Below are 27,589 nucleotides of genomic sequence, written 5' to 3'. Positions count from 1 at the left end.
TCAAAATTATCTTGAGACCTTATAACAAGATCCTTGGATACAGTTACTAATGATACATCTGAACAGTAATGATTTAGGTATAGATTTTGATAATTTTCTTACTAATATTATTAGATTATGCTCACTAGTTCTGTTGAACTGGAACAGGGCAACTGGCTAGTCAGATTCTAAAATATAAAATTTTTCTGAGACCCCTTTAGTTCTGTTAGAATTTTATCTGAAATGTTAATCCTTCCATTCTCAGATACTGTTTTACAGATTTCCAACACTTATCCTGTTTTTATTTCAGATTTTAGCATTCATCATTGCACATGGATAGGGAACATGTTTTGGCACTCTGAAACAAACCTCAACAAGTCTTGTCATTTACAACTTTTGCTATGTGTAATGCAATTTGCTGTCCAGGTATTGCCGTTTTACAAAGCACAATCCTGGCCTGGGGGATATCATGGTATTCAGCAATGGCAAATTACACTCACTGCATAATAGCATGTGTGCAAACTTACTCTTTGTTACTTCATGACAGAATGGATTTTACTTTTATTATTAAATAATCCACTTTTTATATCTATTATGACCAGAAAAAAACCCTGTTTTTCATCCTTGTGCATAAATACCAGAAGAATTGAAGCCATTATCTACAACAAACTAATAGCCAAGCATTCCATGGGTTTTTGATTAGCCTAAACATAAAGTGAGAGCCTTACATACTTTCAATTAAATGTGCAAACAAAGGTACAATTAATAGCTGTCTACGGATGCTGACAAGTTTTAAAAAAATACAAGAGATCAAACAAAATCTTGGATATAACTATAACATGCAAAAATAAGAATTTTTCATAGTCCAGTTATTTAAAATTTGCAGTTTGGCCTCACTAGCTTATGCTCGGCTTTATCCTACTCCAAGCCTCCTCCCATTCTACTTCATCTATGTCTTTCGGTATATCAATATATTCCTTTCTCCTTTGTACCTACTAAGCTTCTCCTTAAATGCATCCATGCTAATGCTAATTATTATTCTAACGACTCTCTAGATAACCAAGTATCTTCTGAATTCCTTATTGGATTTATTAGTGACTCATATTACGGCCACTAAATTTTATTATTTGATTTTACATGTATAAAATAATATGAAAAGTGTTACAGCACTTGATGAATAAATGTCATTGTCTGCAGGATAGTAAAGATCATAGAAATCATAGAATCTCTACAGTGCAGAAGGAGGTCATTCAGCCCATCGAGTATCCACCGGCTCTCTGAAAGAGCATCTTACCGAGGCCCACTCCCCCGCCCTATCCCTGTAACCCCACCTAATCTTTGGACACTAAAGGACAATTTAGCACCGCCAATCCACTTAACCTGCACAAGCATGTCCAGTCCACTTAACCTGCATATGTTTGGACTGTTGGAGGAAACAGGAGCACCTGGAGGAAACCCACATATTGATGTCTTTTTTACACTTTATTTTGTGCGATCAAATGCATGTCCTGTATGTTTTGTCATGAATGGTGCTGGGAATTTACCTTCATGGTGTTTATTGATGTGTCTGTGCATCTGATGTAATGACTTATGTTCGGAGTGCAGTACCTTTAGACCACCCCATACTACACCCAAATGCTCACCCTTCTTAAGCTGAAACACTGAAGGCCATATTTAACCCTGCCCATCCAGTGTAAATTGGGCAGTTAAAACCATCTGGGAAAGTTGTTTGACAATGTCCCTCACCCATCAATCATTAGCCTATATTTTTGAGCAGGAAGGAAAGCACCTGCTGTAAACCTGTGAGATTCTGATTTAAATATTCAGATCAGGCTGCAATTACATCATCGTATCTAACATATTTCAATTTGTGCCCTGAGTGGGGAAGCAATTGTGGCTTTGCTGCTGGGTGAACATGGTAGGGGAAAGAGCTAGGGTCAGAAGAAGCCAAACCAGGTAAGTTTTTTTTAAACTTTATTTTGTTTTGCTTGTGGGACCTGGAAGCCAGAGTACCTGATGAGGAACATTTAGGCACCCATTATCCTAGGTTCCCCCACCCATCGAACACAAGTTCCTGCCAAAACTACATCCCCATGACATATCTGAATGCCAGCGACTGTTCCACCTGATGATCTGCTCTTTATCAACCTTGCGTTCCTGCTGATTTCATATGGGCAACTAAAAAAGCTTCTGGACCTCTCAATGTTGAGGTTGTGATGTTTTGCTATCCGCCTTGACCCCATCCTATCTGATATTGTCCTCATCAAAATCAAGAGTTGAGTATCGGCAGAAGTGTGAGTGTGGATGCCACCTCTGATCAGCCCAATCTTTACCATGTAATAGATACATGTGCATGCAATCAGGAGCTTTAACTCTGCCTAACTTTTCTCTCACCTTTTTTTATTCATTTCCCTTTCCTAGTTCTTGTTTTCTTAATGGGAAGGTTTAGCATTGCTGTTTGTCGCCCTATTGAGATCAGTTATCTTGGCAAAGAGTGAAGATCATGCCCTTGGGGTGACTGATCCCTTTTCTGTGCCTCAAACTAGGATGCCGTGGTGTCTTAATTCCTCCCCCATTTTGTTAAATTGCCCTGCTGATAACAGAAATTGCTTAACGCTAATGCATTGCAGGTTTTCTGAAGTTCTCCAATGATCAATAGACTTTTAAAAAAAATTTTCAGGCATAAATTAGAGTTTGTAGATGGTGGAGATTTATGATGTACAACTGATTTTTATTTCCTCATTTTCCATTTACAGTCCACTCAGAAAATCAATGCACGTTGGACAACAGAGGAGCAACTGCTTGCAGTACAAGGTGGGCTTCATTCAAAGGCCTGAATCTGAAGCTCTTATTCTTTTTGTCATTTTAGAGGTATTGAAGCAATCTAAAACATTCCTAAGGCGCCTCAGGAGTGCAAAAGGAGGCCATTCAGCCCATCGAGTCTGCACCAACCCTTTGAAAGACCCAATCCTCTGCCCTATTCCTGAAACCCCACCCTAAGGGACAATTTAGCATGACCAATCCACCTAACCTGTACATCTTTGAACTGTGGGAGGAAACCGGTACACCCAGAGGAAACCCACGCAGGCACAAGGAGAATGCAAATCTCACAGTCACCCGAGGTCAGAAATAAACCTTGGTCCATGGCGCTGAGGCAGCAGTGCTAACCATTGTGCCACCATAATACTCAAGCTCTTCTATACTTTTACATGGCCACCAGCAATCTTAAGACAAAAAGGAATTTTATTTTCCATAATTCACAATATTTTTTGATAGAATATTATTAGAACTAAATATTCTATTATTTGTAATTCTTTTATTTGTCTTTTTTTATCAACTTGGCCATAAGAAGGATTGCCATATGCAAATATATAAGCTTTCTACTTAAAATATTTGAGAAATATTAATTACATTAGTGAATGTTATTTCCAACTGGCTTTTGTGAGATTTTAAATTATAACAAGCAGCATGTTTTGTGTGACTTTCTAATGAGCAAAATGTACACAAATTCATCAGAATCTTGGGACATTCATAATTGATTTCGACAGGAGCTCAAAGCACTCCTTAAACCTAACTTTCTCAGGATAGTTATTAAACTTTTTTGTTTGCACTGTTTTTAGAGCATTAGTGTGCAAAAGCAGTACGGCACTCGCATTTTAGGTTCCTGCTTCATTTTGCGATCTACTGATAGTGTTGAAACATCGCTACCGACATCTAGTGGTAACAGTATCAGGCTCGGTTGTGATATATTTCAAGGGCACTATGTCGGCTTACACATGAAGGATCACTACTTGTGCGTGACATCAGAAGGCCTCCACCTACTTTACTACTTTGGTATTTTTCTGCTTCCCATACCAGCTATCCCGTGACATCAACAGTAAGATTTTCAGCTGCTGAATTATTGGCATTTTTGAACATGCGAGCGCCTCTTTTTGCATTGAACTGGGCTCAGATTGCACAATTTATTTTATGCTGCAGTTCTAAGTCAGCAAAGATCTCTTCCAGTTACTGTGAACTACTTCTACCAGCTAGTGTGAATTGAATTTGAACCTGGAGGTAAAGGCAGGTGTCAAACCAACTGTTTTCCACTACACTCTCATTTTTAAAAGTAATGCCCATCTATAGTGCTCTATCTCTTAAAAATTATTCTTTCAAACCTAACATTATTTTTTTAAATGTTGTTATTTTTCTCAATTCCTATTTTTGCATTCATTTTTTAAAGTATAAATTTAGAGTATCCAATAGTTTTTCTCCCATTAACGGGCAATTTAATGTGGCCAATCCACCTACCCTGCACATCTTTGGGTTGTTGGGGTGAGACCCACGCAGACACGGGGAGAATGTGCAAACTCCACACGGACAGTGACCTGGGGCCAGGATCGAATCCGGGTCCTCAGCGCCGTGAGCAGCAGTGCTAACCACTGTGCCGTCTTGCCACCTGCATTCATTCTTATAAAGGAGAGATTTGGAAATGTAGTCATCTTGAGTTTAAGAAGCTGAGTTAGAATTAATAGATATAGTCACTCCATCCACAGATGTTTTAATTAAGTGGGTGTGTTAATTCAGCTCCCTCATGCTTTATGGCTTAGTAACTCCTTCAATATAATTTTGTTGATTATTTTGGGACTTCACTATGTCCCAAAAATGTTTAACACTGTCAGAATTACGTTTTTTATGTATCCAGTTTCTATATGCCATGATGCACATACTGTAGAACTATTTAAGAAGGAAAATAATGCCACTAAACATCTAAACTGTATTTGCATGGGAAAATACAGCTCCTTTAAAACTACCGATTCTCGTTTCATTGAGCAGTATAATTTTAAAAACAGGTAGAGTCTCTGTCCCACTAAAATTTACAAATACTCTCTGGATCTCTGTCCATGTGGAGTTTGCACATTCTCCCTGTGTTTGCGTGGGTTTTGCCCCCACAACCCAAAGATGTGCAGGGTAGGTGGATTGGCCACGCTAAATTGCCCCTTAATTGGAAAAAATGAATTGGGTACTCTAAATTTTTTAGGAAAAATAAATTACAAATGCTAGGATGTCCTTGTAGGTTGCAACTAGAACTTCAAGACTTGCAGGCTAGTAAACCATATAACCCAACTTTTAGGACTGCATTTATGTGGATTTCATCATTTGTAACCTCTGTTGCCAATTTTAAAAATTACTTGGGCAAGTGTACAAATGGGAAGCTGGCATTCTACATCCTTTGAAGTCAGTTTTTTTTAAAAAGAGCCCTTTCTGTTATCAGCACTGCAGTTGTGTTGTACTCAGCTTGCAAAATTTGTGTATGCTCCCACATAAGTTAAAAATAGCTAATTTAAACTGGGGATTCTTGTTGCATTGAGCAAAAGTGCAAAATATTTTGTTTTTGTATTCCTCCACATCAGTAATATAATAACTCATTCGGGTGATTACTGTATACACTGCTCACCTACATGAAAATGTGCCTGCTTTCTGCTCACCCCTCCGTCTGTTACTACATTGACTATTTTTCTAGTTTTCTATTTTTGATGTTTTTAGCCATTCCCTTCTTACTGCTTCATTATTGTGAAAATAAATCACAAGCTAAAATTGTCTTGTGTGACTGCAGGTGTCCGTAAATATGGGAAGGACTTTCAAGCCATTGCAGACGTAATTGGAAACAAAACTGTTGGCCAAGTGAAGAACTTTTTTGTTAACTACAGACGTCGCTTTAATCTTGAAGAGGTCCTACAGGAATGGGAGGCAGAGCAAGGAACACAAGAATCAAATGGAGTTTCTCCCACATCAGGGGAGGAAGGAAAGCCTACTTTGATTTCTGTTCCAGCAAAAAGCCCTGATATAGAAGAGGAGGTAGTAAGTTTTTCCACCCTTACCTTTGTTTCTGTTGTAAGTGCATTTGCAATTTTACGGACAAATACTAAGGGCTGGATTTTCACAACCAAGGCAGATGGATCAATATTCCCCAACCCAGCAGACCCCTATTGGTGGAAAGAGCCCCATCGCACCCAGTTATTACTGCAGCAGTTGGGGGAGGGATGAGCTCTTCAGATCCCTGGAATTTAATCTTGGTTGTTTGCTTATATTTTTGGCCCTTCATTCCAGGAATGAGTCAAGTAAATCTCCTCTGTATTGCTGTCTCCTAATTATATCTCTTTTCAAATAAGGAAATCATATAGTATTCTAGATGTTATCTCATCAATGCTCTATACAGCTTCAGTAAATCTTCACTATCTTTGTATTCCATTCTTCTTGCAATAAATATCAACATTCCATTTGCCTTCCTATTTCGCTGTAGCGGCATACTAACTTGGTGACTCATGTATCAGGACACCCTCAGGACGCCTCTGTACTCCGCAATCTCTCCCCATTTGAATAGTATGCTGCTTTTCTATTCTGCCTGCCAAATTTGACAGTTTGCATTTATATACTCAATCTGCCAAATTTTTGCCTACTCATTTAACCTGTTCTTATCCCTTTGCAGACTCTCTACCTCCTCTTGATAACTTGCTTTCCTACATATTTTGGTGTCATTAGCAAATTTAGCTACCATACATTTGGTCCAAATCATTGATGTAGATTGTAAATAGTTGAAGCCCCAGCACTGACCCCTGTGGCAAACCACATCTTGTTAACTCAAAGAAAACCCATTTATCCCTACTCTGCTTCCTGTTAGTTAACCAATCCTTTGTCCAAGCTAATATGTTCCTCCCTATGCCATGCCTTTTGGAAATCCAAGTACACATCTATAGGTTCCCCTTTATCCACTTTGCTTGTTACTGCTCAAAACTTGAATAAATTAGTTCAGCACGATTACCCTTTTGCAAAGTCATGTTGAGTCTGCCACATCAAATTATGATTTGCTAAGATTCCTTAATAATAGATTTTAACAATTTCTCAAGAAAGATGTTAGGCTCGCTACAGTTTCCTGCTTTCTGTCTCCTTTTTTCTTGAATAAAGGTATTGCATTAGCTGTTTTCCAATCCACTGGAATTCTTCCAGAATCTGAAGAATTTTGGAAGATTGTAACCATAGGAACTGGAATACGCCATCAGTTCCTAGAGCCTGTCCCACCATTTAATGAGATCATGGCTGACCTGTGGTCTAACTCCATAAACCTGCCTTTGGTCATAGCCCTCAATATTTTTGCTCAACAAAAATCTATTTATCTCCGATTTAAAATTAACAACAATTCCAACTTCAACTCTTGTTTGTGGGATAGAGTTCCAAACCTCTACCACCCTTCAAGTGCTCCAACATCCTCGCCACATAGTTGGCAGCCTCTGCTCCCTCAATGCCCTCAGGCATCCCAACGATCCTCAGATTCTGTCTCCTGGAGTGATTCTCCAGGTCCTGCAATTTCTCTCTCTGCCTCTTCTTGCTGTCCAAAACCAATCCTAATTCCGTCTCCAATGAGGCCATCCGCTCCTCGTGCTCCCCCACCGCCTACTCCACCTTCTGAATTGCCTGGCCCTGAGCCTCCCACTCTCAATCGCAGCTCTGAGCGACTCCACCACCGTAGCCAGGTCTTCCAAAGCCTCCACCCTCTGCTGCTGGAATTTCCCGTTCAAGCATTCCACCAGCTGCTCGGTTGACTACTGGGTGGGAAGTGCTGCCCCCTTGCCCTCCAGCATTTAACCTGTGGTGCACCACAAAAACTGTCCTGCTCCAGCTGCTCTCTCTTTTGTGTGGCATTTCTCGTCCTCTGATCCATACATCAATCTCACCAGAGGAGTATTACTTTCCCTTGGCACTCACGCACCTTTTTCAGTCAAATAGCCCTCCCCATACAGATGGGGAAGGACCAACAAAATCCACCTTGAGCGGGAGCCACCATATGTGCGACTGCTCACTCCCTGTCCGCCACTGGAAGTCTCCATGATATCCATTTCATATATCTATGTTGACTTTGTCTAATCCCCTTGATACTTTCTAAGTGTCTTTTTATCACATGCGTTATAATAAACTAATCTGCAGGGGCTGTTCCAGAATCTACAGAATTTTAGAAGATGACAACCAAATCATCCACTATTTGCATGGCCTCCTCCTTTAATACCCTGGGATGTGGATTAGCAGGCCTGGGGAATTATCAGCTTTCATTCCTTTTCATTTCTCCCAACACTATTTTTCTAGTAATACTAATTTCTTTCAATTCCTCTTTCTCACCAAACCCTTGATCCTTAGCCTTTAGCTAACTTCTGGAAAGTTATTTGTCTCCTCTATCATGAAGACAGAACTAAAGTAGTTGTTCAATTGCTCTGCCATTTCATTGCTCTCTATTAGAAATTCTCCTGTTTCAGACTGTAAGGGATTGTCTTAACTTATCTTTTTCTTTTATGTGCTTATTTTTTATAGTTTGCTAGTGCTACAAGGGAGGGTTTAAACTAGATTAGCAGGGGGGTGGGATCCTCAGCAGCACGGAAGCAAATGAGGGGCTGAAAGGAGAAGCAGTACTCAGCAACGGCAAGCTGAATAGACATGATAGGCAGGCGTATGGCAGGGCATGGGAAAAACCTGTTGGATTAAATTGCATCTATTTCAATGTAAGAGGGCTGACAGGTAAGGCTGATGAACTCAGGGCATGGATAGGTATGTAGGACTGGGATATTATAGCTATAACTGAAACATGGCTAAGGGAGGGACATACTGGCAGCTTAGTGTTCCAGGGTACAAGTGCTTTAGGTGGGACAGAGGTGGAGGAAAGAGAAGAGGGGGAGTTGCATTTTTGATTAAGGGCAGCATCACGGCAGTAGTCAGAGATGAAATAACCAAGGGATCATCCAGCGAGGCTTTGTAGGCGGAATTAAGAAATAAGATGGGATGGTGACCTTATTGGGGTTGTACTATAGGCCCCCAAATAGTTAACGGGAATTAGAAATACAAATATGCAGGGAGATTGGGGAGACTTGCAGGAGTAACATTGTTGTCATAGTAGGGGATGTTAATTTTCCTAACATAGACTGGGACTGCCATAGTGTTAAGGGCTTCGATAGGTTGGAATTTCTTAAGTGTGTTCAGGAAAGTTTCCTCAGGCAGTATGTGGAGGGTCCTACTCGGGAAAGGGCAAAACCTGACCTACTCTTGGGAAATAGGGCACAGCAAGTAACTGAGGTGAACAGTGACCACAGTTCTATTAATTTTAAAATAGTTTTGGAAGGGACAAAACTAGTCCACAGGTGAAAGTTCTAATTGGGACAAGGCAAATTTTGATGGAATTAGATAGGAGCTTGCAAGGGTCAATTGCGGTAGCTGGTTTGAGGGCAAAGGGGCCTCCAGCAAGTGGGAGGCCTTTAAAAGTGAAATAGGTAAAGTTCAGGGTCAATATTTTCCTGTTAGGGTGAAGGGCAAGGTTGGCAGGAGTAGGGGACCTTGGATGACAAAACTCATTGAGGTTTGGGCCAGGAAAAAGAAGGGGGCATGCCTCAGGTACAAGCAGCTGGAATCAAGGGATTCCCTGGAGGTATGCAGGGGATACAGGAGTATACTCAAGAAGGAAATTAGGAGGGCAAAAAGGGGGCATGAGGTAGCTTTGGCCGAGAGGATTAAGGTGAATCCAAAGAGATTCTTTAAGTATATTAAAGGAAAAAGAATAACCATAGAAAGAATAGGACCGCTCAAGGACTAAAGTGGGCACATAAGTGTGGAACTGCAGGAGATGGGTGAGGTTCTCAATGAATATTTCTCCTCTGTGTTTGTCGTGGAGAAAGACATGAAGACTTCGGAACCAGGGAAGGTTGGTAGCGATATATTGCGGACATTTTGCATTACAGTAGAGGAGGTGATGGACATATTAAAATGTATGAAGGTTCATAAATCTCCTGGCCCTGATCAGGTATATCCAAGAACACTGTGTGAGGCGAGAGAAGAAATTGTGGGAGTCTTGGCTGAGATATTAGCATCATCATTAGCCACGGGTAAGGTACCAGAAGACTGGAGGGTAGCAAATGTTGTGCCCTTATTTAAGAAGGGCTGCAAGGAAACAGCTGGGAATTATAGACCGGTAAGCCTAACATCTGTGGTGGGTAAGTTACTCGAGCAGATTCTGAGGGATAAGATATACAGGCATTTGGAAAGATAGGGTTTGATTAGGCGTAGTCAGCACAGCTTTGTGCATGGAAAGTCATGCCTTATAAATTTGTTAGAGTTCTTTGATGAAGTGACCAGGAAGGTTGATGAGGGCAGGGCCGTAAACGTAGTCTATATGGATTTCAGTAAGGCCTTTGATAAAGTTCCACATGGTAGGCTGCTCTGGAAGGTTAGATCACATAAAATCCAGGGAGAGCTGGCAAATTGGACATACAATTGGCTTGATGGTCGGAAGCAGAGGGTAATGGTAGAAGGATGCTTGTCGGACTGGAGGCCTGTGACTAGTGCTGTGCCTCAGAGGTCAGTGCTGGGCCCATTGCTGTTTGTTATCTATATCAACGATTTGGATGAGAATGTACAAGGCATGATAAGTAAGTTTGCAGATGACACTAAAACAGGTGGTATTGTAGACAGTGAGGAAGGTTATCAAAAATTGCAGTGGATCTTGATCAGCTGGGGAAGTGGGCCGAGAAATGGCAAATGGAGTTCAATATAGATAAGTGTGAGGTGCTGTATTTTGGAAAGTCAAATCAAGGTAGGACTTTCACGGTGAATGGTAGGACCTTCGGGTGTATCGTGGAACAGAGGGACCTTGGAGTTCAGGTGCACGGCTCTCTAAAGGTGGAGTCACTGGTAGATAGGCAGTGAAGAAAGCTTTTGGTATGCTCGTCTTCATCAATCAGGGCATTGAGTATAGAAGTTGGGAAGTTATGTTGCAATTGTACAGGACTTTGGTGAGACCGTACCTGGAGTCTTGTGTTCAGTTTTAGTCGCCTTGCTATAGGAAAGATGTTATTAAAGTGTGTCAAGGACTTCCGGTTGCGGCTATGCCGAGGTAGGTCGCACGTTCGGCAGCTCCTGCCGGGAACGGACTTTTGGGCTCTCCAGAGGGGCCCCAACAGCAATTGTTCGACGGCCTCCAGTGTGGGAAGGTGACAGCAAGGTCCCCCCGACATTATATGGATTTGACCAGGAGTGGAGCGGTTAAAAAAGTGATCCTGGGGCAGCGAAAAGTGCGAGGGAGGAAAAGCAAGATGGCGGCGGGTGGAGACCAAGCAGCATGGGCGCAGTGGTCGCAGGTGTAGTAGGAGTTTCTTAAACGCTGCTTTGAGGAGCTGAAGACAGAAATGCTGGCGCCAATGAAGGCGGCGATTGAGAAGCTTGTGGAGACTCAGAAGGCCCAACGGGCGGCGGGATGAGATCTTGGGCCTGGCGGTGAAGCTGGAGGCGCACGAGGCGCTGCACAAGAGGTGGGCAGAAAAATTCAAGGACCTGGAGAATAGGTCAAGGAGGAAGAATCTTCGGATACTGAGTCTCCCTGAAGGAGTGGAGGGGCCCGATGCCGGGGCATATGTGAGCACGATGCTCAATTTGCTGCTGGGCGCGGGAGCTTTCCCGAGGCCCCTGGAGCTAGATGGGGCTCATCAGGTCCTGGCAAGGAGACCCAAAGCCAACGAGCCGCCAAGGGCTGTAGTGGTGAGGTTTCACCGCTTTATGGACAGAGAGTGTATCCTGAGATGGGCCAAAAAAGAGCGGAGCAGCAGGTGGGAGAACACGGAGATCTGAATTTACCAGGACTGGAGTGCGGAGATGGCTAAGAAGAGGGCTGGTTTTAACCGGGCTAAGGCGGTGCTCCATCGGAAGGGGATGAAGTTCGGGATGCTGCAGCCAGCGCGATTGTGGGTCACGTTCCAAGATCGGCACCACTATTTTGAAACGCCCGATGAGGCATGGAACTTTATACAAACTGAAAAGTTGGACTCAAATTGAGGGTTGGTCGTGGGGGGGGGATGTTTACTGTGTTTATTGCGTTTGGGGAATGTTCTCTTGGTTTGAGTGCTGGGTGGGATGGGTGAATGGATTTGATGTGGGGGCTGTGGGAGAGTGTGGGCGTCGGTGTTGGAGGGGCAGGGCCCCACGGAGGAAGAGGGGGAGTGGAGGCGCGGGGATGGGAAGTTGGGGTAAGGCCGCAAAAAGGAGCTGCGCCAGAGGGGGCGGGGCCGGCTCAGGAAAGCGCGGGCTTTTTCCCGCGGTAGGGAAGGATGGGGGTGGGGCCGGGGGGAGGAGGAGGGGGGGGGGTGGAGAGCGGTGCTGGAGAGGAGCGCACACTGACTGCCAAGGGGTGGGGAGATTCTCACACTGGGGGGTCGATGGAATGGCGGGAGAGGCCGGGGTCAGCAGGAGTCAACTGACTTACGGGAGTGTCATGGGGGAGCAAAATGGCTAGATGTGGATCTAGCGGGGGGAGGGGGGGGGAACAGGGTTGCTGCTGCATTGGCTAAAGGGGAGCTGGAAGTAGGAGAGGTAGTCGGGGCGGGGGTCCGCCGCCTAGGGGACTGGAGGGTGCGGGCACGTGGCTGGCCTAGAAAAGGAAATGGCTAGTCGGCAGGGGGGTGGGCGAGTTGCCCCCCAATCCGGCTGTAACTTGGAATGTGAGAGGCCTGAACGGGCCGGTCAAGAGGGCCCAGGTGTTCGCGCACTTAAAGGGACTGAAGGCAGACGTGGTTATGCTCCAGGAGACACATCTGAAGGTGGCAGATCAGGTTAGGCTGAGAAAGAGATGGGTCGGGCAGATCTTTCATTCAGGGCTGGAAGCAAAAAACAGAGGGGTTGCAATACTGGTGGGGAAGCGGGTGTCGTTTGAGGTAATGAATATTGTAGTGGATAATGGAGGTCGATATGTGATGGTGAGTGGTAGATTGCAAGGGGTGTGGGTGGTACTGGTGAGCGTATATGCCCCGAATTGGGATGATGCCGGATTTATGAAACGCATGCTGGGTCGGATTCCGGATCTGGAGGTAGGAAGCATGATAATGGGGGGGACTTCAACACGGTGCTGGACCCAGCACTGGACCGCTCGAGGTCCAGGACGGGTAAGAGGCCGGCTGCGGCCAAGGTGCTCAGGGGGTTTATGGACCAGATCGGGGGGTGGATCCATGGAGGTTTGTCAGGCCGCTGGCCGGGGAATTTTCCTCCTTTTCCCACGTCCATGGAGCCTATTCCCGGATAGACTTTTACATTTTGAGTAGGGCGCTAATCCCAAAAGTGGAGGGAACGGAATATTCGGCCATAGCCATCTCGGACCACGCCCCGCATTGGGTGGAGCTGGAGTTGGGGAGGAGAGGGACCAGCGCCCGCTGTGGCGCCTTGATGTGGGACTATTGGCGGATGAGGAGGTGTGCGTGTGGGTGCGGGGGTGCATTGAAAGATATTTGGAGACCAACAACAACGGGGTGGTGCAGGTGGGGGTAGTCTGGGAGGCGCTGAAGGCGGTGGTCAGGGGAGAGCTAATCTCCATTAGGGCCCACAGGGAGAAGAGAGAGGGGAGGGAGAGGTTGGTGGGGGAGATTTTAAGGGTGGACAGGAGGTATGCAGAGGCCCCCGAGGAGGGGCTACTCAGGGAGCGAAGGAACCTCCAGACAGAATTCGACCTGTTGACCACAGGGAAAGCAGAGGCATAGTGGAGGAAAGCGCAGGGGGCGACGTATGAGTATGGGGAGAAGGCGAGTCGGATGCTGGCACATCAGCTTCGTAAGAGGGAGGCAGCGAGGGAGATTGGTGGAGTTAAGGATAGAGGGGGGAATACGGTGCGGAGTGCGGTGAGAATAAATGAGGTATTTAGGGACTTCTATGGGGATCTGTACAGGTCTGAGCCCCCAGCGGGGGAGATGGGGATGCAACGATTCTTAGATCAGCTGAGGTTCCCGAGGGTGGAGGAAGAGGAGGTGGCTGATTTGGGGGCGGCGATTGGGCTGGAGGAGCTGGTTAAAGGATTGGGGAGCATGCAGGCGGGGAAGGCCCCGGGGCAGGATGGGTTCCCGGTTGAATTCTACACAAAATACGTGGACCTGCTGGGCCCGTTGCTAGTGAGGACTTTCAATAAGGTGAGGGAGGGGGGGACTTTGCCCCCGACAATGTCTAGGGCGCTGATTTCTTTGATCCTGAAGCGGGCAAGGATCCACTGCAATGTGGGTCGTATAGACCGATATCGCTCCTCAATGTTGATGCTAAGTTGCTGGCAAAGGTGCTGGCTACGAGAATTGAGGACTGTGTCCCGGGGGTGATTCATGAGGACCAGACGGGATTTGTGAAGGGTAGGCAATTAAATACAAATGTACGGAGGCTTCTCAATGTGATTATGATGGAGGGTTGGAGGGGGAAGCGGAGGTAGTGGCAGCTATGGACGCGGAGAAGGCCTTTGACCGGGTGGAGTGGGAGTATCTTTGGGAAGTGTTGCGGAGGTTTGGGTTCGGGGAGGGGTTTATCAGCTGGGTCAGGCTGCTATATAGAGCCCCGGTGGCGAGTGTGGCTACGAATTGGCGGAGGTCGGAGTTCTTTCGGCTGTACCGGGGGATGAGGCAGGGGTGCCCCCGTCGCGCTTGTTGTTTGCACTGGCAATTGAGCCTCTGGCCATGGCACTGAGGGAGTCCAGGAAATGGAGGGGACTGGTCCGGGGGGGGGGGGGTAGAGGAACATCAGGTGTCGTTGTATACTGAAGACTTGTTGCTGTCTGTGGCAGATCCAGTGGAGGGGATGGCGGAGGTCATGCGGATCCTAAGGGAGTTTGGGGACCTTTTGGGGTATAAACTCAACGTAGGGAAGAGTGAGCTCTTTGTGGTGCATTCAGGGGACCAGGGAAGGGGGATAGACGAGCTACTGCTGAAGAGGGCGGAAAGGAGCTTTTGGTACCTAGGGATCCAAGTAGCTAGGAGTTGGGGGGCCCTGCACAAGCTCAATTGGCGCGGTTGGTGCAGCAGATGGAGGAGGATTTTAAAAGATGGGATATGCTGCCACTCTCACTAGCGGGTAGGGTGCAGTCGCTCAAAATGACGGTCCTCCCGAGGTTTCTCTTTGTGTTCCAGTGCCTTCCCATTATGATCCCCAAGGCCTTTTTCAAACGCGTAAGTAGGAGCATCATGGGTTTTGTGTGGGCGAATAAGACCCCGAGGGTGAAGAGGGTGTTTCTGGAGCGTAGCAGGGATAGGGGGGGTGGCTGGCACTGCCAAATCTGTGTGGCTATTATTGGGCAGCCAATGTGGCAATGATCCGTAAGTGGGTAATGGAGGGAGAGGGGGGCGGTATGGAAGAGGCTAGAGATGGCGTCCTGTGTGGGCTCAAGCCTGAGGGCGCTGGTGATGGCACCGCTGCCGCTCTGGCCGACAAGGTACACCACGAGGCCGGTGGTGGCGGCGACGCTGAAGATCTGGGGGCAGTGGAGGCGACACGGGGGCGAGGTGTGAGCTTCGGTTTGGTCCCCTATTCGGGAGAATCATTGGTTCGTCCCGGGAAGGATGGATGGGGGGTTTCGGAGCTGGCATCGGGCAGGGATTAGAAGAATGTTCATCGATGGGACGTTTGCGAGCCTAGGGGCGCTGGAGGAGAAGTTTGGGCTACCCCTGGGAAATGCTTTCAGGTACATGCAAGTGAGGACGTTTGTGAGGCGGCAGGTGAGGGAATTCCCGCTGCTCCCGGCACAGGGGATTCAGGACAGGGTGATTTCAGGTGTATGGGTTGGAGAAGGCAAAGTTTTGGCGATTTACCAGGAGCTGAAGGAGGAGGCCTCGGTGGAGGAATTAAAGGGCAAGTGGGAGGAGGAGCTGGGGGAGGAGATAGATGAGGGTCTGTGGGCTGATGCCCTGAGTAGGGTTAATTCTTCCTCCCCTTGCGCCAGGCTCAGCCTAATACAGATCAAAGTTACTCACAGAGCGCATATGACAGGGGCGAGGTTGAGTAGGCTCTTTAGGGTGGAGGACAGATGTGGGAGGTGCTCGGGAAGCCCGGCAAATCACATCCATATGTTCTGGTCGTGCCCGGCACTGGATGGGTTTTGGAGGGGTTTTGCGAGGACTATGTCCAAGGTGGTGAAAGCCCGGGTCAAGCCGAGCTGGGGGTTGGCATTATTTGGGGTAACGGACGAGCCGGGGGTACAGGAGGCGAAAGAGGCCGGGTGCAGGAGGCAAAAGAGGCCGGTATTCTGGCCTTTGCGTCCCTGGTAGCCCGGCGGAGGATTTTGCTATTATGGAAGGATGCGAAGCACCCTAGTGTGGAAGCTTGGAGCAATGACATGGCAGGGTTTATCAAGCTGGAGAGGATAAAGTTTGCCTTGCGAGGGTCTGTGCAGGGGTTCCTCAGGCGGTGGCAACCGTTCCTAGACTATCTCGCGGAGCGTTAGGAGGAGGTCAGCAGCAGTAGCAGCCCAGGGGTGGGGGGAGGGGTTTCCCTATTGGTGCTTTTAAATGTCATATGGGGGAAATCCAATGTATAATTTTTGTATAACTTTTGATTGTTGTGTTCTTGTTTCTGTCTTTTTGTTGGGGGGGGGTGGGTTTGTTGAAAATCTGTTGAAAAATTTGAATAAATATATTTTTAAAAATTAAAGTGTGTCGAGGACCAAAGAAGACAATACGGGTATTCCCCAATCGGAAACCCTGGCTCAACCAAAGGGATCACTCCCTGCTGAAGTTCCGGACAGAGGCGTTCAAATCTGACGACCCTGACCTATATAAGAAATCCAGGTACGACGTACGGAAAGCCATCAGGGATGCAAAAAGACACTACCACATCAAACTAGAGTCCCAGGCCAACAACACAAATCCATGACGACTGTGGCAGGGCCGACACAAGATCACAGGCTATAAAGCAAGGCCAGGCGGAATATCTGGGGCTGGAGCATACCTACCCGATGATCTGAACAAGTTCTATGCCCGCTTTGAGCAGTCAGCCAATGCATCAGTGCCATCCATTCCAACCGCCCTGGGCACACCCATACCCACTATTACAGCCTCAGAAGTAAGAGCTGCCTTCTTGAAAGTGAATCTGCGGAAAGCGACGGGCCCCAACGGAGTCCCCGCGCGAGCACTCAGAGCCTGCGCAGACCAGCTGGCGAATGTATTCGCAGATATCTTCAATACCTCACTCCTCCGCTCTGAGGTCCCCACCTCCTTCAAGAAGACCACCATAACACTAGTACCAAAGAAGAACAAGATAGCATGCCTCAACGACTACCGTCCGGTGGCCCTGACGTCTGTTATCATGAAATGCTTCGAGTGGTTAGTCATGAGACGGATCAACGCCAACGTCTCGGACAGTCTCGATCCACTGCAGATTTCCTATCGCTGTAACCGGTCCACAGCAGATGCTATCTCCCTGGCTCTACAATCAACATGCGAACACGTCGACAATAAGGACACCTACATAAGACTGCTGTTCATAGACTACAGCTCCGCCTTCAATACCATTATTCCGACAAGACTAATAACCAACTCTGCAATCTTGGACTTGACCCCCTCCCTGTGCAGCTGGATCCTTGACTTCCTCACCAACAGACCGCAATCTGTCAGGATAGGCGACAGCACCTCCTCCACAATAGTCCTCAACACCGGGGCCCCGCAAGGATGTGTACTCAGTCCTCTACTGTACTTCCTATACACACATGACTGTGTGGTAAGATTTAACTCCAACTCAATCTATAAATTTGCGGATTATACGACTATGGTGGCCCGTATCTCAAACAACAATGAATCAGACTACAGAAGGGAGATTAATCACTTGGTTGCATGGTGTACCGAAAACAACCTCTCTCTAAATGTCGGAAACACCAAGGAACTGATCATCGACTTCAGAAAGCGTAGCACGACACACACCTCCGTCTACATCAATGGCTCCGAAGTGGAGATGGTCGATAGCTTTAAGTTCCTGGGGGTCACCATTACCAACAGTATGTCCTGTCCACTCACGTTGATGCAACAGTCAAGAAAACCAAACAGTGTCTCTACTTCCGACGGAAGCTAAAGAAATTTGGCACGTCTGCATCGACTCTCACAAACGTCTACAGATATACGATAGAGAGCATCCGCTCCAGCTGCATCACAGTTTGGTATGGCAACTGCTTGGTCCAAGATCACAAGAAACTGCAGAGTGTGGTGAACTCAGCCCAATGCATCACACAAGCTTGTCATCATCACATGGTAGCATTGTGGTTAGCACAATTGCTTCACAGCTCCAGGATCCCAGGTTCGATTCCCGGCTTGGGTCATTGTCTGTGTGGAGTCTGCACGTTCTCCCCGTGTGTGCGTGGGTTTCCTCCGGGTGCTCCGGTTTCCTCCCACAGTCCAAAGATGTGCGGGTAAGGTGGATTGGACATGCTAAATTGTCTTTAGTGTCCAAAATTGCCCTTAGTGTTGGGTGGGGTTACTGGGTGGAGGTGTGGGCTTGGGTAGGGTGCTCTTTCCAAGAGCCAGTGCAGACTCGATGGGCTGAATGGCCTCCTTCTGCACTGTAAATTCTATGAATCACATTGATTCTATATACACATCCCTCTGCCTCAGTAAGGCGGACAGCATTATCAGAGGCCCATCCCACCCAGGCATTGCCTTCGTCCAGACCCTTCCATCAGGCAGAAGGTACAGAAGTCTGAAGACCTGCACATCCAGGCATAGGAACAGCTTCTTCCCCCAGCTACAAGACTCCTCAATGACTCCCCCTTGGACTGATCTGTTCCCTGTAAGAACACTATTTACGATGCCCTATGCTGCTCTTGCTCATGTATTTGCTTTGTTTGGCTCCTTGTTCCGCACTGTAACCAAACACTATGTCGATGTACCATTTGTCAATGTACTCTGTTGATTATTCTTTTTGTCTACTATGTACATACTGTGTACGTTCCCTCGGCCACTGAAAAATACTTTTCACTGTACTTCGGTACATGTGACAATAAATCAAATCAAACTGGAGAGAGTGCACAAGAGATTTACAAGATATTGCCAGGGCTCAAGGGACTGAGTTAAAAGAGGAGATTGGAAGGCTCGGACTTTTTTATTTGGAGCGTAGGAGACTGAGATGTGATCTTATAGAGCTGTGTAAGATCATGAGAGGCATGGATAGGGTGAATGCGCTCAGTCTTTTTCCCAGATTTGGGGAATCGAGAACTAGAGGGCATAGGCTTAAGTTACGAGACAAAAAAATTAATGGGAACCTGAGGAGCAACTTTTTTTCACAGAGGGTGGTACGTATGTGGAATGAGCTGTCGGAGGAAGTGGTTGAGGCAGGGACATTGACAACATTTAAAAGGCATTTGGACAGATGCATGGGTAGGAAAGGTTTAGAGGGATATGGGATAAATGGCGTTAGCTTAGATGGGCTTTATGGTTGGCATGGACCAGTTTGGGCTGAGGGCCTGTCTCAGTGCCGTAGATTCTATGCTTTTCTGTTACTTACAAGTTAACTCTCATATTCTATTTCCTCGCCCTTAATCTCTTTGTCCTCCTTTGCTGAATACTTAACTTCTCCCAATCCTCATGCTTGCTATTTTTTCTTTATCCTTAATTTATTTTGTAAACCATGGCTGGGTCGTTTTTCTTGTATTTTTGCGTCAGCAAGGAATGTATAACACTTGCAATGCACACAGTCGTTCCTTAAATATTTGCCACTGCGTATCCACCATCGTGCCTTTTAATGAAGTTACCCAGTCTAACCTAGCCAACTCGCGCCTCATACATTTGCACCGTTGCCAATCTGATTCATCCAATCTACATGTAGATTAAAGTAACCCATGATTATTGTGGTATCTTTCTGACACACCCCATTTATTTCTTCCTGTAGCATCCTATGGTGTAAATACTGATAGGGGCATATAAACTATTTCCACAAGTGACCATCTTCCTTTCCTACTTTTATCTCACCCAAACTGATTCTACATCTTGCTCTTTTGAGCTAAGGTTGTCTCTCACTACTGTAGTAATGGCAACCTTAATTAACAGAGCTACCCACCACCTTTCCTTAGCTTTTTATCATTTTATGAAATGTCAAAAGGACTTTCAATGTTCAGGTCACAGCCTTGGTCACTCTGCAACCATGTCTCCATGATGGCTAACAGTTCATACATATTTATTTCAATTTATGCAAGCAATTCATCCATTTTGTTATGAAGCTGTACACATTCAGATATAGAGCCTTTAAACTCTTTCTAATTTTTGCAATATCTGGCCTTCTGTCTGGTGCACCCTTACGTTTGTACTCTTTGCCCCTTCCTGCTCATTTTGGTTATCTTTATTCAAATAGCTACCCTGCTCTTTGTTAAGCAATTATTTAATACATCCCCTTTCACACAATCCTTCCCCCCCCCCCCCATCCTACTATTTATTTTAAAGCCCTCTCTACCACCCTAGTTACATGACTCACCAGGACACTGACTCTTAATTTTTTTTAAAAATTATGAATGGATGTTTTTTAAGCAATTCTACACATGCCATTGTAACTATAGTTTTCGTTGGTCTGTACAGGGTGTATACTTAATGAATGGATATGGAAGTGCCATAAGTTGGCATGTAGGATATAAAGGCCCATGAGGTGTGTAGGTGGGGGAACAGGGACTGGCATAGGGGAGCTTGAGTAAGGCCTCTTTTGACCTTGCTTTTCAGAAGGTTCCCCACTCCAGACTAGATTTCATGACTTCTTGAGGGGCTGTGAACCACGAGTCATGGAACAGCTGGTCGAGCTTCACAAAAGTTGCAGGGGGCTAGGAGATGCCTACCCTGCAATGGAGATTCTCCCTTCGAGAGTGCAGGTTGTGGGCTTGCCACTTGCACCTTTATTCCTCACCACCAGAATTTGTGGGTGCCGAGAATGGGGTTATGATTACTGAAAACTGAATTTCATATATACATTGCTGATTGATAATTTGACAGATAATATATATTTCAGCAAAGTTTAAAAAGTTGAACAGCCTGAAGGTAACAACAATAATTAAAAACAATGAATAACAAATATAAGTTGATGTGCATAATTTTGCAGAATTAATGAAAACCATTCATTGAAATGTTTCAGTTGTAATGTTAGACCTAACGGGGGTGGGAGAGGTGATTTCTGCTTCGGCACTTGCCAACCCCAAGTTTTGTGATGCATGTTCTTTTATGGGATGTGGGTATCTTTGTCAAGTGTAGCCTTCATTGCCCATCCCTAATTTCCCTTGTGCTGAGTGGCTTGCTGGGTCATTTCAGAGGAAGGTTTAGAGTCCACCCCATTGCTGTGTTTGTAGTCCCATATAGACCAGACCAGGTGAGAATGGCAGATTTTCTTCCCTCAAGGTCATTATTGTGTTTTGAGACGTGCCTTTGTGAAATGTGACCATAGATTTTCCATAGTCATGTGACTTTGGATGTCATCCTTGGTGTAAAAGGCTTGAGAGCAGAAACCATTTCATCCACCATTTGGAACATGGCATCTGGAATGCAACTGAAAGTAAGTAGAGTTGCTAGCTGTAAGAGAGCCAGCAGCTGTAAAAATAAAGTACAGATTCATTAAAACCTCAGTCTGGAACTTTGTACAGGACATTGGTCACTGAGTAAGTCAGTAAGGCATTGAATATTCCAGGGCCTACTCCTATGGGGGTGAAGGCATATTGAAAATAAATTGGAAGTTCTTACAGTCTCGGTGGTAAAATTATGAAATTGACACAGAGTTTAAAAAGAAACCTGAGCAAACAAGAGTAGCAACTCTGTTATCAGTGCTGGCGTAAATGCTACAAGTTTTATTTCATCCTGGGCCTCACTGAGGAGCAGAAAAGCCAGTCGTGTGAAATGTTGGAGGCCTTAAGGACTCACTTGAGCCCTCTACTAATGTTACTTATGAACTCTACATGTTCACTGAGTTCAGGAGGAGCAAGGAGAACATAGATCAATGTGATTGCATTGTGGTGCCTAGCTGAAGAGTTTGAGCAACTGAATGATGATCTAATCAGAGAAAAGATTGTCTTTGGAACAATAGATCTGTCCATTGAAGCACATCTATTGAGAGAAGCGAAGCTATTGACTGTAGAAACTCTAAAATTATCAGCTGCGGCCTATTGATGGTAGAACGGATGAAACTTTGCATTCTGCAGAGACAGTTCATCCTTTCCATGTACAAAACAATTGAGAGAAGGAAGGGCCTACAGAAATATCAAGGCCAGAGTACTGTGTGTAAATATTATGGCGGGCAATTTGCTGGTCGGGTGCAAGGTGTCCTAAGACAAAGTCATATGCTCTTGTACTTTTGTACGCCCAGCATGGCGAAAGGAGTACTTTAACTATAAGAAGTGGAATCACTTTGCATACAAGTGTTTTGCTGTAACTAAGAAAAGCAAGCCAATATGGCTGGTTCCTGGAGAGATGCTGATGAACCTGATCAATTATTCTACACCCTAGAACAGATTGGCCTCATGCCTCAAGGAGAAAAATGGTTTATGACTATTGCAATGATGCATTCAGGAGAGCATGAAGTGAATATGGTGTCAGGTAGACACTGGTGCTATTGTAACATCATGAGCTTCGCAGACCTGAGTGAAGTTGCTCAAAATGGTGACCCAAAAATGACTGTTGAAAATAAAGTGAGGCTATATGTGGGCATGTGTCTCACCCCAAGAGGGCAAACTAAGCTGAGAACCAAGTGCAGTAGAATAAAGAACATCAACAGTTGCAGATAGTAGACATTTAGCAAAATCCCCTCGTCTCAGCTGAAATAAGTCAAAAACTTGGATTGGTAACCCTTCATGTATGAGAAGAGGTTTGCAGAGTTCTGCATAGCACAATGGCAGTAACTGCTGAATAAAGCCTAAAAGTTTACAAAAATGTCTCTGTATGTCTTGTATATCTTCCTGGTGCAGTTGAGTATGTGCGACCAATTGAGCATCTTCTGAGGAGTTCCAACTTCTTTCAAATTCAGTATGAAAGACAAGATAGAGAAGGTTGAAAAAATGGGAGTGATCAATTAAATGACAATTCCTGCAGACTGGATTAGCAGCATGATGGAAGTGAAACAACCTGAAAAGATGAGTGTGCATAGATCCATAAGACCTCAATAAAGCTTTCAAAGATCTCATTACCCCATGCCAAATATTGAATTAAAGTTTGCCACGACGTGCCATGACCAATATCTTTACCCAAGATGCGACGGATGGATACTGGCAAGTGAAGTTGGATGAAAGCAGCAATTTCCTGACTATGTTCTAGATGCCATTCGGAGGTACAGGTGGTTGCACATGCTATGTGACATTTGGCATTGATCTAGAAGAATATCAATGCCGACAACGTGAGATAATGATCTTTCACGAATAGAAGTGATCGTGGATGATCTGTTAGTCTATGGATTTGGAGATACGATGGAAGAAGCCATTGCAGATCATAATCAGAATCTAGTGAGACTGCTAGAGAGAGCTCACCAGATGAACCTGAAGGTGAATAAGTTGAAATTGCAACTGAAATAAAATACATAAGTCATGTACTCACAGTGAAAGAATTTGGCCCTGATCCGAATGAGATGTCGTAGTAGCAGAAATGCAACAACCAACAGGTATGATGGCAGTGCAATGTTTTGTTGAGTTTGTGAACTACCTAGCAAAGTTCTTGTCCCATTTGTCATCGGAATGTGAACCTCTATGCAAGTTCACTTCAAAGGGTGTTAAATAGCATTGGGGCACAGAACAAGAATCAGCTTTCACCCGCATCAAACAACTAGTGAGGACAATATCAGTGCTGAGGTACAACGATGAGGTCACCCTGCGGTGTAATCCAGAGAGACAAGACTTGGAACATTCTTCATGCAGCAAGAACATTTACTTTGCATCCAGAGAGTTCACGCCGACTCAACAACGCTTCGCAGAGATTGAGAAAGAGTGAAATCAAAAGGATGCTGGAAGAACTCAGCAGGTCTGGCAACATACATCTGTGGAGAAAGAAGCATGTTTCACATCCAATATGACTTCTTCGGAACTCCCTCCCAGCTTGGATTCCTTTTGCTCTGATTGTCCTCCTAAACCTGCTTGGAGTAGGACTTGAACCAACAAACTTTTTAATCAGAAGCTAGAGTGCTACTAGTTAGCTGACATCCTTCTGATATCAGACAGTAAACAGAATCTTTGTTCTATTTGTCAGTGCAGTAAATGTAAAAATGCATAACGTCCCGTCTAGTTTCTATTTTAAAATAAAACGGACAAGTGAGTCTCCAGAAAGGGATATGAAACAAAATTGTGGATCTTGAGGAGAATTGTTAATTTAAAAGTTGGTATAATTTTGGAGTAAATGTATAGCATGAGTTTCTTAATATAGTTACATCTGATTAAGATCCAGAAGCACTTATGCCAAAACACTAACGACATACACTATTTCAAAATTGGAGATGTCAAGCTATGCTGCAGTCTTTAAAGGGTGCTTGTATTTCTGTGAGCTATGGATACTTTTTCTCCTTTATTTCTCTTACAGGTTCAATCTCCCCCAGCTTCTGGCTCAGCACCTCCTACTCCAGTTACTGTAGCTGTTACATGTGTTACTACCATAAACCAGCCTCCACCGCTGCTTCGACCAGTGCTTCCTGCAGCTCCTGCTCTTCATCGTCAGCCACCTCCTCTCCAGCAACAGACACGATTTTTACAACCGAGACCTTCCCTTAACCAACCGCCACCCCCACTAATTCGTCCAAGTAACCCTATCCCACCTCGTTTGAATCCTAGGCCAGTACTACAGCAGCCTCCATCACTCATTGGAATTCAGTCTGAATCACATTCTTCTTCCATACATTGACTTCTTTTTTTTCTTTATTTTATGAGAAACTTAAAAACAAAAAAAATTGCTTGTGTGGCTATGTTTAACTGAAGATTCTCCACATAACCCAAAATTCACCAACTAAGAATGTTTAACACTATCTAATTGCATCGTGATATGCTCCATCTCTAAGTAATACATTTTGGGTGGATTAAACTCCTGACAGCACAGCAATTTAAATTAGATGATTTATTGTATATCCTCATATCTTATTTGTACAGAAAATAAAAGCCAGTAAGATTGACACCTGAGAAACTTAAGAAAAAACATTTTTAACACAATTATTTATGAAATCTGATGCATCGTAGCCCTTGTTTTATTGCCCTGTATTAATTTATTATATTTGAAAATACAGTATTCAGCAAACAAAGGCTAAACCATCAGGAAATATTAAGATTGTATTGCATAAAATACAGTCCTTCAAAATTGTATTTTTTATGGTTAGGTTTTTTTGGACTTGACAGCATTAACTCCTGGTTGTACGAGTCAAAAGCATTGTCCCAAGGAAGTGCACTTAATTCAACTTTGTTCCAAATAGGTCTTTTGTTTTGAAACACCAGTCGGTAAGATTGAAAATTACTCTTAATTTATTAAATGTTATCAATTTGCTGCATAAAATTTCAACTTTGAATTTATAAAATGATAAATATTGCTGAACGTGAGATAGTTACTGCATTTAATTGGTTTTGATACCAAAGAGGTGCACTTGGTTTAGGATAACTCCACATAACCTTCTTGTTAATTAAAAATTCAATAAAGTTAAGTATCTGATCTCAGCTTATTAAAATCTGACCTACCTTTTTAAATCACTATTTATAAAATGATTAATAATTACTGAAATGTGGTTTTTGCTGCATTTTTGTAGCAAACAAATATTTTAAATTACTGATAAATAGAAATTACATTTCTTTTAAACTAAAGTAATTATCTCATAGGTTACAAGTAGTGGGTGCTGTTTGCACTGAGGCGAGCATCGCTAAGGGTACATTCATCATGTTATCAAATTGATATGATTAAAGTTGTTGAGAATGAAGACCAAGAATAAGCCCCAGGATTGTTATTCCCAAGCCAGTAATTTGTGGGTCTGAGTTGTAAGGATTTCCTTCATTGGATAGTGCTTTGCACCTTTGAGTATGAACTTTGTCAGTTTTCAGTTTAGCCAGTAGACTGAACAGTAGAATACATCAGGTTACTTACTCTGAGGGGAAGGTAGCCAGGCTAGCACAGGCACAATTGCCTTACCCTAAAAATGTGCCTTCAGTTGGCTGCTGACAATAGACCATTAAAGCTGATCGTGCATTAGAAGGCAGTCCCAGCATCATGCTTTGTCAGCAGGAGAATCAAATGCATCCTGTGGGGGAAATAGAGAAAGCACGGGTGTGGAGTTCTTTCAAATGGTTACTTTTTATTAAAAATGGCTTGAGACTGTAATTGATAGGCGTTAATTTTTTTTCCATGTAAGGTGTTTGAAAATACTAAAATGAAATTATACTGTAATTTGATGTAGAAGATAGCACAAAGAAAACCTACAAAACCTCAAAAGTACTTTTAGTTTACTGTATATATTGACATGAATTTTGTCTTTGTTTTAGTTTTCAGTTTATAGGATGTGTAGCAACTGCATGTACAGTCAGAGCTTCCTTATTTATCTGTTAAGTCAGACATTCTGCATGTATTTTAAGCAGTGTTTTAGTGTAAGAAATTGTGTGCTTGTTCCTTTCCTATATTAAACTTCAATCTGGAAATGCTTTTCTTTTTGTATTTTCTAAGTTTTGTTTCAAACGTTTGAAGTTAGTTCATTGTTATAATTGTACTTTGTGAGGACCTATTGTACTCCACAAAGCTTTAATCCTATTGATGGAAATTTGTGAATGAATATTGCAGAGATGAATTTTCTAATTTGTGTAGTTTTGTTGGAGATTGGCAAGTTTTGTACTTGGATGGACAAATGTTTATTCAAGACAAACATGACAATGCCCTCATTGTTGTTTTATGTTCATAATCAAGCCTGTCCAAACAAATTTCTACTTGCAATTCTGACTCTCAAATCTAGTGCTTTCCAATTACACTCTTTGTGGAGAGGGGTCTCAAAATTTGTCCAGATTTTCAGGCATGCTAGGAAAGCAATTCATTCTTGTCTTCCAACTGCAATATTTTGGAGCTCTTGATTTAAAAAAAAAAAATGATCCTTGCTGAGATATGCTCCTTTGAATTTATTTTTATGGTAAAGCATAAGTAAGACTAAGAATTGGAAAGCTTCCCTGTTTGTAGGTTCTTAAAGATGCTGGGCGGGATTCTCCGGCCTCCCAGCTGCTGTCAATGAGAATTCCCATTGAAGCTACCCCACGCCACCAGGAAACCCATGAGCGGGGCTGTGCTGCAGGCAGGACCAGTGAATCCTGCCGCGAAAGGCAGGGGAATTCTGGCCGCTGTGTCTGATTTGCATGACGGTTGGTTAAACTGCCCAAACTACCAACAGCGAGGCCTCCCCACTTTTATTGAACCCCACATAATCGGCAATCACCTTTGCCACCCTCAAACAAAAACTCGTATCCGCAAGCAGCCCCACATCCAACTGCCACTCCGGCCTCTGCGCGGCCTCTTCTCTAGGACACATCCACTTGCGGAGCATGATCCGGAATGGCTATCGCCGAGAATTCGGCTCTCCTCACCCCGACAACAACGACCTCCCATAATAAAGAAGTCAATCTTCGAATATACATTATGCACTGGCGAAAAAAAGGAATACTTTCTGTCCCTGGTTGTAAAAACCGCCGCTGGTCTGCTCCCCCCATCTCCTTCATAAACATTGCCAGCACCCTCACCTGCTCCCACCCCAAGGGGGTCAAGGAACACGGCTTAGATCGATTCATCTGCGGATGCAACACTATTTAAATCCATACCTAACATTAACTGATGTGTGTCCAGACTTGGTTTTTTTTTTTTTTTTTTTTTTTTATATAAAT

At 44.4% G+C, this 27,589-nt stretch overlaps 1 protein-coding gene across 5 annotated transcripts in view; it reads left to right on the top strand.

Moving 5' to 3' along the window:
* The window catches only part of rcor3 (REST corepressor 3), a 142,596-nt gene extending 116,224 nt beyond the window's left edge, over positions 1-26,372 (top strand). For 4 of the 5 annotated variants that reach the window (XM_072509665.1, XM_072509682.1, XM_072509656.1 and 1 more), the window contains 3 exons: positions 2,736-2,793; positions 5,576-5,820; positions 24,285-26,372. In XM_072509665.1, coding sequence (XP_072365766.1) covers positions 2,736-2,793; positions 5,576-5,820; positions 24,285-24,602 — 621 coding nt within the window. In that variant the 3' untranslated portion in view covers positions 24,603-26,372. The remainder of the gene's footprint in view (positions 1-2,735; positions 2,794-5,575; positions 5,821-24,284) is intronic. The other variant, XM_072509673.1, reaches the window with a different exon arrangement.
* Positions 26,373-27,589: the final 1,217 nt, after the last annotated feature.

This window comes from Scyliorhinus torazame, chromosome 1 (genome assembly GCF_047496885.1).
Source record: "Scyliorhinus torazame isolate Kashiwa2021f chromosome 1, sScyTor2.1, whole genome shotgun sequence".
Taxonomy (NCBI): domain Eukaryota; kingdom Metazoa; phylum Chordata; class Chondrichthyes; order Carcharhiniformes; family Scyliorhinidae; genus Scyliorhinus; species Scyliorhinus torazame.
This window is presented reverse-complemented; position numbering and strand designations above follow the sequence as displayed.